The sequence below is a fragment of the Eumetopias jubatus genome, unplaced genomic scaffold, assembly GCF_037043125.1.
Source record: "Eumetopias jubatus isolate StellerSeaLion01/CBP00866 unplaced genomic scaffold, mEumJub1_p1.0 scaffold_17, whole genome shotgun sequence".
In the NCBI taxonomy this organism is placed as follows: domain Eukaryota; kingdom Metazoa; phylum Chordata; class Mammalia; order Carnivora; family Otariidae; genus Eumetopias; species Eumetopias jubatus.
Genome location: NW_028274823.1, coordinates 41625175 through 41641014, shown reverse-complemented (window position 1 = coordinate 41641014; position 15840 = coordinate 41625175). Strand labels below are relative to the sequence as shown.

The window sequence follows — 15840 nt, the reverse complement described above, 5'->3', positions numbered from 1 at the left end:
AAAGCTGTGTAGAGAAGTGCGATTACAGCCCCCCAGCCCCAGGTTGGCTGTCACTGAGAAAGGCCCATGACTCGTGCAATGTGACAAACTTCCTGACATCTCGCTCTAGGCTTCCAGACATGCTCTGTGGGCCTCCCCTGCCACTGGACTACTCGAGGCCAATAGAGACCACATGCCAGAGCTGCTTAGAAGCTGCAGAAGTCCCCTCTCAAGATGGATGAAGGGTTCCACTCCCACGACTCCCTTGACATGCCAAGAACATAGAACCGTGTCTGGTATGTAGTGAGCATGTAAGAGGTCTCACCTACTATTATCTTACCAGGATTATTACCATCATTACTCTGGAATCTCCTCTCAGAGTCCTTGAATAGGGAGCCAGACATGACAGAGTTCTCTGCAACTCGAGACCAACTGGTGCCCCTAGCGGAGCCCGGCAGATCCTTGGTGGTCACAGTGCATTACTTGCTGCTGCTTCCATCCTACCACATCTTTGTGTGCACATTCCAAGCAACATCAGAGGAAAGCTGCTCCTTTGTGAGAGAGCTGCCAAGGCATCTCCCTGGCCACAGCCTACATGGCCTTTTACCATAAATGCTTCACACAACCCGAGAGGTTCTACGGGGGCCTCTTTGTTAAAGCTCTTCCTTGCCAGTCCCTGCCAGCTTTGTGAAGACTGAGCAGATGCTTTGCCAGGCCACTGGTTTTGTCTGTGAATTTAAAATCTCTGAATACAGACTGAGAAGATCAGGAGGTGCTTAATTAATATATATTGGTTCCATGCAGTGTTCTCGTCTTGGGTTGAAAGAATAATGGCAAAGAGAGGTCACTGGGGGTATGTGCCCCGCATCTATCGCCTGTACCCCTAGGGCTGAGGGTACGTGTTTGGGTGGGATTGACCCCAGCCATCCTCTGGTCACCATGCTCAGTTCAGTCTGGTCCCCTAACACTAAGGTGCGATTGGGTTTGCTGTCAGGAAGGGAGACAACTCCTTCATTAGGCCAGAAGGGAATGCACCTGCTACCACCTTTCTCTTCCCAAGGGAAGCCAGCCTGCCCTGAGGACATGCCAGCCCTTGAGGCAGCACTGCCCAGAGACAGGCTGGGAATGGAGGCCACCACTCTAACGACACTGCGTCTCCTAGACAGAGCTTCCCTGAGGCCCACCCACCGCAGCATCCCTAGTTACATGAGCCAGCCAGGTCCCTTCCGGGGTAACAGCAACTGCACTAGCTTTTCTGTCACCTGGAATCAAAAGGTTCGTAAATAGTCCAGAGGGCTAGCTATTTATCTAAGAGTTGGCAGTTTTATTCCTGTTCTTAGTCCGGGGACACTAATTTGTGCCTTGCAGGGTTTTATGAGGATTCGAAATAAATCCCATAAAGTGTTCAGAAGTGGAGGTGCGGGGACGCACGGTGAGTAATTATGAGGAATTAGCCCACAGCCACTGAGAGCTCCTTGAATCCTCAAAGCGACCCTGAGCTATAGGGACAGAGGCAAACTTGCACCCATTTTGTGGAGGGTGAAAAATTCCCAGAGAAGTAGCCCAAGGTCACCAAGCTGCCAGGTGGCATGGCTCCGGCTGACACCAAATCCAGGTGGAATGTTCCTTACGTGACGCGAGGAGTAACAACCCGGCTCCCTCTCACAGGCCGGCTCTCCTCATGCCTGCCTCTGCCTGGGGGCTACGGAAGGGCCCTGAGCCTGAGAGCTGAGGCAAGAGAAGGGGTGAGGATGAGAGGCACAGCAAGGATGTCAGAGATGCAGGACGGGGGCCAGGAGACATAACGCCCGCGTCTGCTATCCCTGCGCTCGCCACCTTCCGTGCTCGGGTGAACGTGGTCGGAGGGGACAGCGTTTAGCATGTATGTGGGCTAAAACCAATCCAACGACAGCAATGGTTGGAAGCATTCACAAATTGATGCCTGTGACCAGAGCACATTGACCTTTCAAAGTCAAGGGGATGGAGGGCAGCTGCGGCCATGGCCAGCATCTGTGGCCGTACCCTTCCCACTTCTCCCACTGCCCTGACTTTCGAGAGCGTCTCCTCCTTGTTCATCTGTGCGACTGACAGCACTGAAGCACTCACAAGCAAGCCTGCGCTTCCTGGGCTGGCATCCCTCGCGGCTCCATCTCTGCCCAGCAAAGACCTCACCAGCATCCATGCTCTTTGTGCATCAGTATTCATCTGTAGAATGGGACAATCACAGCACCCACTCATGGGGCTGTGGTGAGGAATGAAGATGGTGTGTGGCAATGCTTAGCCCAGTGCCCATTCCCTGGCCTCTGGCCCTGCCACCTGCTAAGGTTCCTTTCCCTGATGCTCTGCCCTGAATCTCCAGGGCACCTCACTCCTGTGGACCAAGTGCCGCCAGACCCCCAGCCTCCCACCTGCTGTACCCCTCTCTCCCCACTTCTGAGCGCTGCACTCCCCCAACCCTCTTCTGGAACACTCTTACCCCTTCTTCAATATTTGGCCCAAATTTCATCTCCAGGAAGCTTTCCCTACCACCCACCGGCACCCTCTGGGTGCCCACATCAGCTGTGTGGGCACCACATGGGTGCTGCCATGGTTTTGCTTCTCTAGTTCTCCCATTTGACACCGACCTCAAGGGCGTGGGCTGTGTGTTATTTCATCCTTGCCCTACGGGCCTTACAAGAAGTCCTACATAGAAGAATCACTCATAAGTATGACTGAATAATAACAGAACCACTTGCATAGAGCTCACCATTGGAAGCACTTTATACAGACTAACTCATTCAGTCCTCCCAACACCACTACATGCTAGGGCTACCTTTGTCCCCGTTTCCTCAGAGAGGTCGAACAGCTAACCAAAGGCATACAGCATTCAGTGTCAGAGTCCAGATTTGAACCGAGGCAGCCTGGCCCCAGAATCTTCAAACACCCCAGGAGATTACCTTTCATAGAAGAAACAAATTCTGTAATACCACCACTCTGCAATACCATGAAAATGAAGCAAGTAGGTACATATCTAAGTTTAGAGCTGATACGTTTACATTCTCTCTGAAATCATCTCTGCCTTCATGCTAAGATCCTGAACAAATCAATTATTAATTAAATCCCATACTTCGACTGGAGGGGTATGTTTAAAAAAAAAAATATCTGATGGTTCAGAAAAAACTGGAAAATGCTTTAAACCAAGCTCACAAACCACAGTAACCCTGTGCCTGTAATTTATCCAACATATAAATAGTCTGTGCCCCTGCTTATGCACAAGAAAGCGTATGCGCCAGAAAACATGAAGAAAGCTTGGATTACTTCGGTCTCGTAACTGCTGTTGTTGGCACAGGGATTTCTCCCACTTCAGTTTCTCCCATTTGCAAATACTTCATTATCGGAAACCCATAAGAAGAGGACAAGCAACAGGTCAAGAAATCTACTGATTAGGAATTGCCTTTTTGGTGCCCATGTCCATCTTCTTGGCAACCTTCTTGAACTTGACCTACAAGAAAGAAGGTATCTGGATCCATGGAAGAGGCATCATGGTGTGGGGACACACCCCATCTCTATGCAACTGGTGGCATTTCATCTCAAATTTGACTTTCCGGGACCTTTAGGAGCAGTTTCATGCTTACCCATTGAGCTGTTTTCAGGGAGCTCCCTTCCCTGGGGAAGGCACATTTAAAATCCTGCAGAACCTTGAGAGGCTCCCTCTGGCCCAGCCTTCTGCTCCGGAAGAGCACTTAGCCATGGGAAAGGAACAGCCTTTCCCAGCCCCAAAGTCATCGCCACCCCTCCCAGGAGATGGCAACTTCCGACTTCGGGAACGACACACATTCAAGATGAGACTCATTTTCCTTCTGTATGAACTCCTTGCAACAAGTCATTGAAACCCCTAGGGTCTCCAGGTTCTGCCCCAGTCACTCGGCAGGCCTTCTCTTGGTGACTGCAGCCTCAGCACCAGCATGGCCTCGTCCTGAGGGATCCTCCCCTGCCTGAGGGTTTCCGTTCCTAGCATCCTGCCCTGGCCCTGAGCTCTCTGCCCATTCTCCCGAAAGAGGAAGTGGTCAGAGGACAGAGAAGAACACTGATGCTGATAATAGCTGGAGACTCTATGGGCCCAGCCGCCCACTGCCAGAGCACAGATGGAGCTGGGATCTGGGAGCCCCCCAGCATGACAGGGACAGGAGGCAGAGCACAGAGCTGGCCAGAACCAGCTGGAAGGCAAGGACTGACCAGTTCACTAGCGAGGCACCATGGCAGGGAATCTGGGCTGCCTGAAATCAAATTGGCCCGAGGCTCTGATCAGGAAGATGAATACAAGTCAGCAGGGCTCCTCTGCATGGTCCTGGGGGGCAGTGGAGTAAAGGCGAGCTTTCCAGAGGTTGATCTGTGGGCTGGTCCAACAAGAGACATGCCCATGGAGACAGCTTGACTCGGGCACTCAGACAGACTCACTGGAAGCCACAGCTGGAAGAGGTGCAGCAACTGAGTGGGCCTCTGTAGTCATCCCTGATATCTGGGAGGTAGCCCAGGCCTGGAGAAGACCAAACTCTCCTGCTCACCAGGCTGGGGAACACTCTGACTGTACTTCCAGCCTTAGCACCAGCTCAGAATAGGGGCAACCCGAAGGTAAGACTTAAGAGGGGCAGGCAGGAGCCCAAAGGCCTGGCACTGCCTGCGAACAATGAAAAGCCAGACAGGAGACCACAAAGCAAGCAAATCCTCAGAAGCACTGGCAGGCTGGCCCCTCACAGCCTCTGAGCTCCCCAGCCATAACCCACCCCCACCACACCTGAAATGCCAGTCCTGAGGGCCCTGTGGAGCACATGCTTTTAAAAAGAAACAAGCACCTTTATGGAGAGATAATTCAGTCACCATAATATTCATTGATCTTAAGTATACAATTCAATAATTTTTGGTAGATTTATAAAATGGTGCAACCATCACTACAATCAATTTTTGGAACATTTCTATTACCCCTAAAAGTTCCCTCTTGCCCATTTATAGTTAACTCCTTCTCCCACCTCAGCCCTAAGCAACTATTTTCTGGTCCTATGAATTTACCTTTTCTGGACATTCCAAATAGATGGTATCATACCATAGGTAATTTTTTGCATCTGGTTTAGTTCGTTTAGCATAATGTTTCTGAGGTTCATCCATGTGCAGAATGTATGAATGTATAAGCAGTTTGTTCCTTTTTATTAGCAAACTGTATTTTATTGAGTGGACTTCTAAATGGTGTTTATCCATTCACCAGTTGTTGGCTATATTTAGATTGTTTCCAACTTCTGGTTATAATGAACAAAGCAGCTGTGAACAACAGTATGTATATCTTTGCGTGGACATATGTCTTCATTTCTCTTGGGCAGATTTTCTGGGTCAAATGGTAAGTTTATGTTTAATGTTTTAAGATACTACCAAATTGATTTCCAAAGCAGCTACACCCGTTTAAATCCCCACCTGCAACAAACAGGGTTCCAGTTTCTCCACATCCTCACCAACACTTGACATTGTCTTTTTATCATCATTGCAGCAGGTGTATAGTGGCATCAGACTGTGGTTTTATTTGCACCTCTTAATGACTAATGAACATATTTTCATGAACTTGTTAGCCATTTGTATATCTTCTTTAGGGACCTATCTATTCAAATCTTTTTTGTCCAGTTCTAATTGTGTTATTTGTCATCTTATTATCGAGTTGTAAGAGTTCTTTATGTATTTTATCCCAGCATTATTTGTTGAAAAGATCATGCTTTCTCAAATTTTAAAATAATTTTTGAAGGGCTGGTATTATTATTTCCTTTAATTCTTGATATATTTCACTGGTAAAGTAATGTGGGCCTGGGCCCATTTCGGTTGGAAAGATTTTAGCTAGCAATTCAATTTCCTGACTTATTACAGGTTTATTCACTTTATAGCTTTGTTTTTAAATCCATTTTGGTGATTTGTGTCTTTCTAGGAATTTTTCCATTTTATCTATGTTGTCTAATTTGCTAGAATCAATGTGTTCATAATATTTTCCTATAATCCTTTTAACTTTTGTTGAGTCTGTAGTGATACCCTTTTTTTTTCTTTTAAGTAGGCTCCACACCCAGCACAGAGCCCAACACAGGGCTTGAACTCATGACCCTGAGATCAAAACCTGAGCTGAGATCAAGAGTCAAATGCTTAATCGACTGAGCCACCCCAGTGCCCCAGTGATTTCTTTTTTGCTTCCTGATTTGGTAATTGGCTTTTTCTCTTTTTTATTTTCATGTATAGTCTAACTTAAGATCTGTCAATTCTATTGATCTTTTTAAAGAACCAACTGGTTTTATTGATTTTTCTCTGTGCATGTGCGTGTGTGTTTTCCATGTCATCGATTTCTGTTCTAATCTTTATTATATACTTTCTTCTGCTTACTGTGGATTTCACTTGCTCTTCTTTTTCTAGTTACTTATGGTGAAAGCTTAGGTTATTGATTTGAGGTCTTTCTTCTTGTCTAATATAGGCATTTAAAGCCATAATTTTTTCTTTAAGCACCACTTTAGCAGCATCTTATAAGTTTTGATGTGTTTTGTTTTCACTTGTATTTAATTCAAAATATTTTCTTTTTTTTTTTTAAAGATTTTATTTACTTATTTGACAGAGAGATAGTGAGAGCAGGAACACAAGCAGGGGGAGTGGGAGAGGGAGAAGCAGGCTTCCCGCTGAGCAGGGAGCCCGACATGGGGCTTGATCTCAGGACCCTGGGATCATGACCTGAGCCAAAGGCAGATGCTTAATGACAGAGCCACCCAGGCGCCCCTCAAAATATTTTCTAATTTGTCTTGTAATGTCTTCTTTGTATTATTTAGAAGTGTGTTGTTTTAAATTTCAAAACGTTTGGAAATCTCCCAGATTACTTTCTGTCATTAATTTCTATTTAATTCTGTTGCTCAGAGAACAAACTTTGTATGATTTCTTACATACATAAAATTTGTAAATTTACATGGATTTGTTTTGTGGCCTACCTATATGGTCTGTCCTGGAGGATATTCCAGTGCACTTGACAAGTATGGTGTGTGGTCATTGGGTAGAGTATTCCGCGTCAAATCAAATTGCTTGATCTTCTGTGCCCTTGTTGATTTTCTGTTTAGGCATTCTATCAACTACTGAGAGTGGACCATTGCAGTCTCCAGCTATTCAATTTTGTTTTTCTTCATGTACGCTGAGACTCTGTTGTCAGGCCCATATGCATTTATAATTGTATCTACCTGGTGTGTTGACCCTTCACAATTTGTAATTTCCTTCTTGGTCTCTAGTCATATTTCTTGTCTTAAATTATATCTCATCTCTTATCTGATATTAATTTAGCTACCATCTCTCTTATTGTTACTATCTGCATGGTATTATTCTCTTCCTTTGGGTGCTTTCCATTCGCCACCGCACATGTGTGTTGCGTCAGCTAGAAATGCACTTGCCCCAGCTGTGACCAAAAGCTCAGGCTAGTGGAGCTGTTGGGCCTCCCTGCTCAATGCCCCTGAGAAGATCACCTCTACTGACACTGCTGCTGAACATGAACATGGCACACTGCTTCGAGTCACATGCATCCCTTTCTATCACAACAGAGTATCTGGGGGTCCTCACAGCACCCTCTGCCCTGAAAGAAGCTCACCAAGCAAGCAGGAAGAGTATCAGAGCAACTGGAGGCCAAAACCCCACCGAATTCCACCGTTGTCAGCAGCAGCTCAGCAGTTTTTCAAGTATAAAAGCCTCTCAGTTTAGTATATACCTTTGGCCTTTCCAGAGTGCTAGAATAGTTACTTTTGTTGATTTTGTTCAATTTTATAGTTGCTTTTTTGGGGGAGAGGACTTGATGATCTCCTCAGTTGGCCATAGTCAGACATCTGTCCCAGGGACACATGCATTTGCACTCACTGCCTGGCAAGTTCCACAAAGCAGGGATTTCCGTCTCTTTTCTTCACCGTTGGACTACTCTAGACGACGATCTGGTAGAGTGTAAACTCTCAATAAAAGAAGTTTGCGTTTTGATTTTAGTAACAGGGTTCCTCTGGATCCCAAATTCAGCAGCAGTAACACAAAGCAGTCAGGTATAGGGACTGTTGGGGCTGAAAACAGGATCTGCCAGGGACATCCAAATTCACATTTAACTGAAGTTTTTATGAAGGTAATTGTAGATTCACATACAGTCATAAGAAATAAAGCAGAGATCCTGGGTACACTTTATCCATTTTCTCCCAGCAGTCTCCTAAGAACCAGATTTTGATTCACTGATTTTTCTCTATTGTCTTGCTATTTTCAATTTCATCGGTTTATGCTTTGATCTTTATCATTTCATTCCTTCTGTCTGTTTTAGGTTTATTTTGCTCTTTTCCTAATTTCCTGAGGTGAGACTTCCCAATTGTTGATTTTAGGGCTTTCCTAATTTCTTATGTAAGCATTTAATGCCATGTATCTCCCCATCTGCACTACTTTAGATGCATCCCACATGTTTTGTTATGTTTATTCTCATTTTTGGCCAATTCTCCGTATTTTTTTATTTTCTTTGAGACTTCCTCTTTGATCCATGTATTATTTTTAAAGTGTGTTGTTTCATTTCCACATGTTCATATGATTTCTATTGCTTTAAATTTGTTGAGGTTTGTTTTAAAGCCCAACATTTGGTCTAAGATAGACTAGATCTTATGGTGAATGTTCTGTGGGGGCTGGAAATACAAGTGTTTTGCTGTTGGTGGTCCAAGTGTTTGATATGTATCAATTTGGTCCTGTCAGTTGATTGTGGTGTTTAGATCTTCAATACCCTTGCTAACTTCCGTCTAGAAGGTCTACTGGCTGCTGAGAGGGGTTGTTGGAGCTACCAACTGTAACTGTGGATTTATCCATTTCTTCTTTCAGCTCTTTCAGTTTTTGCTTTATGTAACTTTGTGGTTCTCCTGTTTGGTGTGTATACATTTAGGATCTTTATCTTCCTGGTGGATTGATCCTCTCATCATTATCTAATGTCCGTCTTTGTTTCTAGTAAGTTTCTCTGCCCTGAAGACTATTTTATCATATTATTAGTATACCCACTCCTGATTTGTTTTGATATTGTTTATGTGGTATAACTTTTTCCATCTTTTTATTTCAACCTACCTAAGTCACTGTGTTTGAAGTGAGTTTCTTGTAAAGAGCATGTAGGTGGTTTGTGTTTTTTTTAAATCCACTCTGTCAATCTCTATCATTGGACTGATATATTTAAACTGTTTAAGTTTTAAACTATGTAAGACAAACAGCATGTTAGCAATTAAGTCTGACATCTTATCTGTTTTCTGTTTATTTCCTGTGGTTATCATCCCTCTGTTCCTTTAATTTACTGGAACATATTTTAGGATTCTAGCTTTATTTTTCTATACTGTTTTTGAGTGCATTTTTTCATAGTCACTTTAATGGTTGCTTTGAGCATGATAAATAAATGTGTGACTTACCAAATTTCTATCACTTTCAATGAAGTGTAAAAAGCTCACTCCTATTTAGGTAACTTTCCCCTCCCCATTTCTAAATATCTTAATGCTCTTCCTGAGTATCAGATGGTTTTATAATTTTTGTTTTGATTATAAAATATTATTTTTAAGACTCATGAGGAAAAGAAGAGCTTACTTATGTACCAATATTCCCACGCTACTGTTCCTTCTTCCTTCCTAATGTATCAAGGCTTTTTATTCTATTTCAAGAATTTATTCTAGCCTTTCTTTTAAAATAGGCCTGATAGTGACAAATTCATTCAGTTTCCCTTCATCTGAGAATATCTTTATTTCCCCTTTATTCCTAAAAGACAGTTTTGCTGGACATAGAATTTGTAGTTGACAGTTTTTCTCTTTCAATATTTGAAAATATGCCACTTCTTGGGCTGCCTGGTGGCTCAGTCAGTTAAGTGCCCAACTCTTAATTTCAGCTCAGCTCATGATCTCAGGGTCATGAGATCAAGCCCCTCATCAGGCTCTGCGCTTAGCAAGGAGTCCGCTTGCGATTCTCTCTCTCCCTCTGCCCCTCCACCCTCTACCCTGCTCATGCACTATATCTCTCCTTCACTCTCTCTAAAATAAATAAATAAATAAAATCTTTTAGAAAAGAAAATGTGCCACTTCTTTCTGCCTTCCATCAATTCAAAGGAAAACTGCACAGTCATTCAAATTTGTGTTCCCTGTAAGTAATGCACTGTTTCTCTCTGGTTGCTTTTAAGATTTTTTTTCTTTAAATCAATGCACAGAAATCAGTGGCATTCCTATACACCAACAACAAGACAGAAGAGAGACAAATTAAGAAGTCAATCCCATTTACAATTGCATCCAAAACTGTAAGATACCTAGGAATAAATTTAACCAAAGAGGCAAAGGATCTGTACTCAGAAAACTATAAAATACCCATGAAAGAAATTGAGGAAGACACAAAGAAATGGAAAAGCGTTCCATGCTCATGGATTGGAAGAACAAACATTGTGAGGATGTCAATGCTACCTAGAGCAATCTACACATTCAATGCAATCCCCATCAAAATACCAACCACTTTTTTCAAAGAAATGGAACAAATAATCCTAAAATTTGGATGGAACCAGAAGAGACCCCGAATAGCCGGAGGAATGTTGAAAAAGAAAAGCAAAGCTGGCAGCATCACAATTCCGGACTTCCAGCTCTATTACAAAGCTGTCATCATCAAGACGGTATGGTACTGGCACAAAAACAGACACATAGATCAATGGAACAGAATCGAGAGCCCAGAAATGGACCCTCAACTCTATGGTCAACTCATCTTTGACAAAACAGGAAAGAATGTCCAATGGAAAAAAGACAGTCTCTTCAACAAATGGTGTTGGGAAAATTGGACAGCCACATGCAGAAGAATGAAACGGGACCATTTCCTTACACCACACACAAAAATAGACTCCAAATGGTTGAAAGACCTAAACGTGAGACAGGAGTCCATCAAAATCCTAAAGGAGAACACAGGCAGAACCTTTTCGACAGAACCTTTTCAGCCGCAGCAACTTCTTCCTGGAAACACCGCCAAAGGCAAGGGAAGCAAGGGCAAAAATGAACTATTGGGATTTCATCAAGATAAAAGATAAAAGATAAAAGCTTTTTATCAAGATAAAAAGCTTTTGCACAGCAAAAGAAACAGTCCACAAAACCAAAAGACAACCGACAGAATGGGAGAAAATATTTGCAAATGACATATCAGATACTGCATGGCTAGTATCCAAAATCTATAAAGAACTTGTCAAACTCAACACCCAAAGAACAAATAATCCAATCAAAGAAATGGGCAGACGACATGAACAGACATTTTTTCCAAAGAAGACATCCAAATGGACAACAGACACATGAAAAAGTGCTCAACATCACTCGGCATCAGGGAAATCCAAATCAAAACCTCAATGAGATACCACCTCACACCCGTCAGAATGGCGAAAATTAACAAGTCAGGAAACGACAGATGTTGGCGGGGATGCGGAGAAAGGGGAACCCTCCTACACTGTTGGTGGGAATGCAAGCTGGTGCAACCCCTCTGGAAAATAGTATGGAGGTTCCTCAAACAGTTGAAAATAGAGCTACCATACGATCCAACAATTGCACTACTGGGTATTTACCACAAAGATACAAATGTAGGGATCCGAAGGGGTACATGCACCCCAATGTTTATAGCAGCAATGTCCACAATAGCCAAACTGTGGAAAGAGCCAAGATGGCCATCGACAGATGAATGGATAAAGAAGAAGTGGTATATATACACAATGGAATATTATGCAGCCATCAAAAGGAATGAGGTCTTGCCATTTGCAACGACGTGGATGGAACTGGAGGGTGTTATGCTGAGTGAAATAAGTCAATCAGAGAAAGACATGTATCATATGACCTCACTGATATGAGGAATTCTTAATCTCAGGAAACAAACTGAGTGTTGCTGGAGTGGTGGGGGTGTGGGAGGGATGGGGTGGCTGGGTGATAGACATTGGGGAGTGTATGTGCTATGGTGAGCGCTGTGAATTGTGCAAGACTGTTGAATCACAGATCTGTACTTCTGAAACAAATAATGCAATATATGTTAAGAAAAAAAAAAAAGAAGATAGCAGGAGGGGAAGAATGAAGGGGAGTAAATCGGAGGGGGAGATGATGGACTCTGAAAAACAAACTGAGGGTTCTGGAGGGGAAGGGGGTAGGGGGATGGGTTAGCCTGATGGTGGGTATTAGAGAGGGCACGTTCTGCATGGAGCACTGGTTTTATGCACAATGAATCATGGAACACTACATCAAAAACTAATGATGTAATGTATGGTGATTAACATAACAATAAAAAATTAAAAAAATTTTTTTTTCTTTGTCTTTCATCATTTTCTTCTTACCACCTTTCAGAGTCCTCCTTTGGTTGACATTATTTTCAGGGTTTATGGCTGTGCTTAGCAGGGAAGAGCAGGGAAAAACTGACCTATGCCATTGTGTCTGAACCAGAAGTCTCAAATTTCTAAACGCTATGAGTTTGCATATAACTGTTATGTTATCTGTGAGGTGTGTTCCACCAGCTAGAAGGCTAGCATCTCAGCACATATATTTCTAATGGCCACATTCTGCAGAGCAGGGCATAAGGCAAGCAGGCACTGGTGGAAGGGAATTAGGAGGATTTGTGGTCAGAAGGCATCAAAGTGGTTCAGTCCAGCTGCTAGTTTCTTCCTAAAGAGGGGAAACAATCCTCCAGGAGCAGGTGCCAAGACTCCTCCAGCATGTATGTTGAACCAGCATGAGCCATATTTTCTCTGGACCCTCTGGGGGTAATAACCAGAGTATGGAATCTAGAAACATGCAAGTGCATGAAGAACACGTTTTTAGGCCAATCTGCAGACTAACATGCAGACCCTTAGATAAAGATACAATTTTGCCAATTTCTTGGTAATATCAATAGAAAGTAAAATATCAAAGAGTTTCATTTGAAAAAGAAAGAAAATATTCCTACCTGTTCTGAGGACATTTCACCAAATAATGTCTCGCTGTAAAAAGAAAAGAAATAGAAGATGGTAAATAAATGTTACTTTAGATATATATGCTCCAGGAATCCCCAGGAAATGTAGGTGCCCAGGCATTGCCCAGATGTTGGTACAAGCCTCTTCTTGGGGCTTTCATACTTCTCTTTGGATGAATAGAGCAGAACCACAGCACAGACGCCACATTGACTCCCTACTGTTCCACACCTAGATTGAGCCAGGCATGAAACCATACACCCCAGACCTCCTAGTTTGATAACCCAAAACAGTCATTCTTTTTTTTTCCAAGCCAGGTTAAGGTGGGTTCTAACCTGGAAGGTCCTGGAGTAACAGTCACCCAACTTCGAAGCTCTGCCTTAGTCACGAGAAAGACTTTGGGGACAACCTGTTTCCACTTAGATGCTCCTCTCTGTAAACTGGCTTTTTGTTTTCTGATCAACGCTCTTCCAGGGGGGCCCTTGGAAAAACAGTCTTAGAGCAAGACATCCTCCACAGTAGGTCTCATTGAGAAAAAAAAAAAAAAACAGATTCTAGCAGCAGAGGAAAAATAAGAATACCTAGGCAGTTATCCTAATAAGTATCCAATCTAAGCTCACAACTGAGTTCACTTCAAATAGAAGTAAAGCCATGGGCCACGGAGTTGGGTTGTGCATCATTACATCGATGGCCCCAACGAATCACACCTCCCTGTGTCTATCTACAGCCCTGTGAAACTCCAGCCCCACACTGGGCTCGGCCGCCAGATGTGCTTTGGCCAATGAAACAATAACCAATATGTCACAAGCAAAGGCATAACAGGTCCCTGTGCTCTGAGGTTTGCTCATTTGCTCTTTCTCTCATTGCAGGGAACTCTTCTGCTACTGCATAAAGAAGCCTGGCTAGCCTACTGGGAGATGAGACCACATCGAACAGAAGCAAGTCATCCCAGCTGAGGCCCCAAAGCAGCCAGGCCCCAGCTGATCCACCAGCAGGCTGCAGCTGCAGGAGCGACTCCAGCGAAGACCAGAAGAAATGTTCAGCTAAGCCCTGCTGAAATCGCTGACCTACAGAATTGTGAGCAAATAAAATCATTGTTGTTTTAAGCTACTACACTTGCAGTGATCGGTCCTGCAGGTGACCAGGGCAGGTTCCAGACCAGCATGACAGAGTCTCAGCTGGAGAGAGGGCTTTTTAGGTTTACCTGTTACAACCCCTTATTAGTGCATGAACTCTTTCTGCATCCTGTTTACTAAGCACCTACTCTGTGCTGGATAATTTACAGATGTAGCAATAATAAAACCATAATTAGTATTTACTGAACACTTCGTATGTTCCTGGCCTGACTCTAGGCTTATTAAATAAATCAGTGATCATTTGTCTGGAGTTTGCAAACCAGTGGGCACTCCTAGGAAGGGCAGTTTTAAGGAAATCAGTTTCTAGATCCTCACCTAGCATGGTGTTCTTTCCTCAGAATTCATTCTCCCAAAACATGCCTGAGCTCTAGCTTTTATCTTTTTCCCTCCCTTCCCCATCACAGCACTGTTTCTCTCCACAAAATCGAGGCACACCTCTTGCCCATCCTGACTTATACTATGAAGGTGAAAAATAGGAGGCACCAAATGAGAAATGATTTGAAATGCTGGGGCCAGTGTTGAGAAAGCAAATGACTAATGACTGGGCAACTAAACCTTTCACCAGCAGAGAGGTTTCCAATATTTTGCTTTTGACAAGGATTAAATAATGACCTAATCCAGTTGTCAGCCGGTCGAGTATTAAACATCATGTTCAATGATAGATCATATACCCTTGCATGAATCTGCTTAATAACGGAATTCAGCATCATTTCTATTCCTACTTTTTAAAGTATGGAATTGATGCTGAACTCTATTACTAAGAATAGAAATGATGCTGAATTCCGTTATTAAGCAGATTCATGCAAGGGTATACGAAGTAAAATAAAAATTTATTTTAATAAAAATACATTTCCAACAAAATGTTCTTCTTATGATTGATTATCCGAACTGATAATATCTATGGAGTTTTGATTAGTTTTGTACTCATTTTCCAAATCTTACTAATTGTGCACTATTAATAACTCAATACAAAAAAATATATTACCTAGAAACTTATGGAATAAGGAAATTTAAATTTTCTTAATTTAAATTTGTACACACATTATTTTTACAGAGAAGGGTAAACAAAAAAATGGTATTAAAGTGGGATAAAATTTGGGGGGGGAAGTAGATTGAAGATAAAATTTCAAGGAGAAAAAGTAACGATATACAATTTCTAACAGCTAAAACATGTTCATAGAGTCTTTTTATTTATTTTTTATAAAGATTTTTATTTATTTATTCATGAGAGACAGAGAGACAGAGAGAGAGGCAGAGGGAGAAACAGGCTCCCAAGGAGCAGGGAGCCCGATGTGGGACTCGATCCCAGGACCCTGGGATCATGACCTGAGCCGAAGGCAGATGCTTAACCGTCTGAGCTACCCAGGTACCCTATAGAGTCTTTTTAAATAAAGAGAGGTAGTTACTAAATTCATGACATTTAGATGTAAAGAGATTTAACCATTTCATTTTAAGATGTCAATATTTGTGATGCCCTGGAAATTACCTCCTTTGCAACAATTTACATTTATGATGAAAAAGTTTAGACATCAACAAAAAATGTTCAAGGGTGCATAGTTTTTGAAATGCTTTTAGGTGCTATGCAAGCAAAACTGTTTGAAGACCACAACTTTGCATTTGAATTCAATCTTCGCAAAAACTTTGTCATTGCACCTAATTCTACGGTGGAGGGCACTGAGGCACAGAGAGATTAATGACCTTGACTAAGGTCACACAGCGGTGTTATGGGCTGAACTGTGTCCCTCTTATGTTGAAGACCTAAAACCCAACACCTCA

The 15840-nt window shown here is 42.9% G+C and overlaps 1 protein-coding gene across 4 annotated transcripts in view; it reads right to left on the bottom strand.

Annotated features, from left to right (window-relative positions):
* Positions 1 to 15840, bottom strand: part of VSTM4 (V-set and transmembrane domain containing 4) — a 119925-nt gene that overhangs the window by 45579 nt on the left and 58506 nt on the right. For all 4 annotated transcript variants that reach the window (XR_015767115.1, XM_028098496.1, XM_028098495.2 and 1 more), the window contains exon 6: positions 12925 to 12958. Coding sequence is in view for 3 of the 4 variants with exons in the window: in XM_028098496.1 (XP_027954297.1) it covers positions 12925 to 12958 (34 nt within the window). In the remaining variant the exon portion in view is untranslated. The remainder of the gene's footprint in view (positions 1 to 12924; positions 12959 to 15840) is intronic.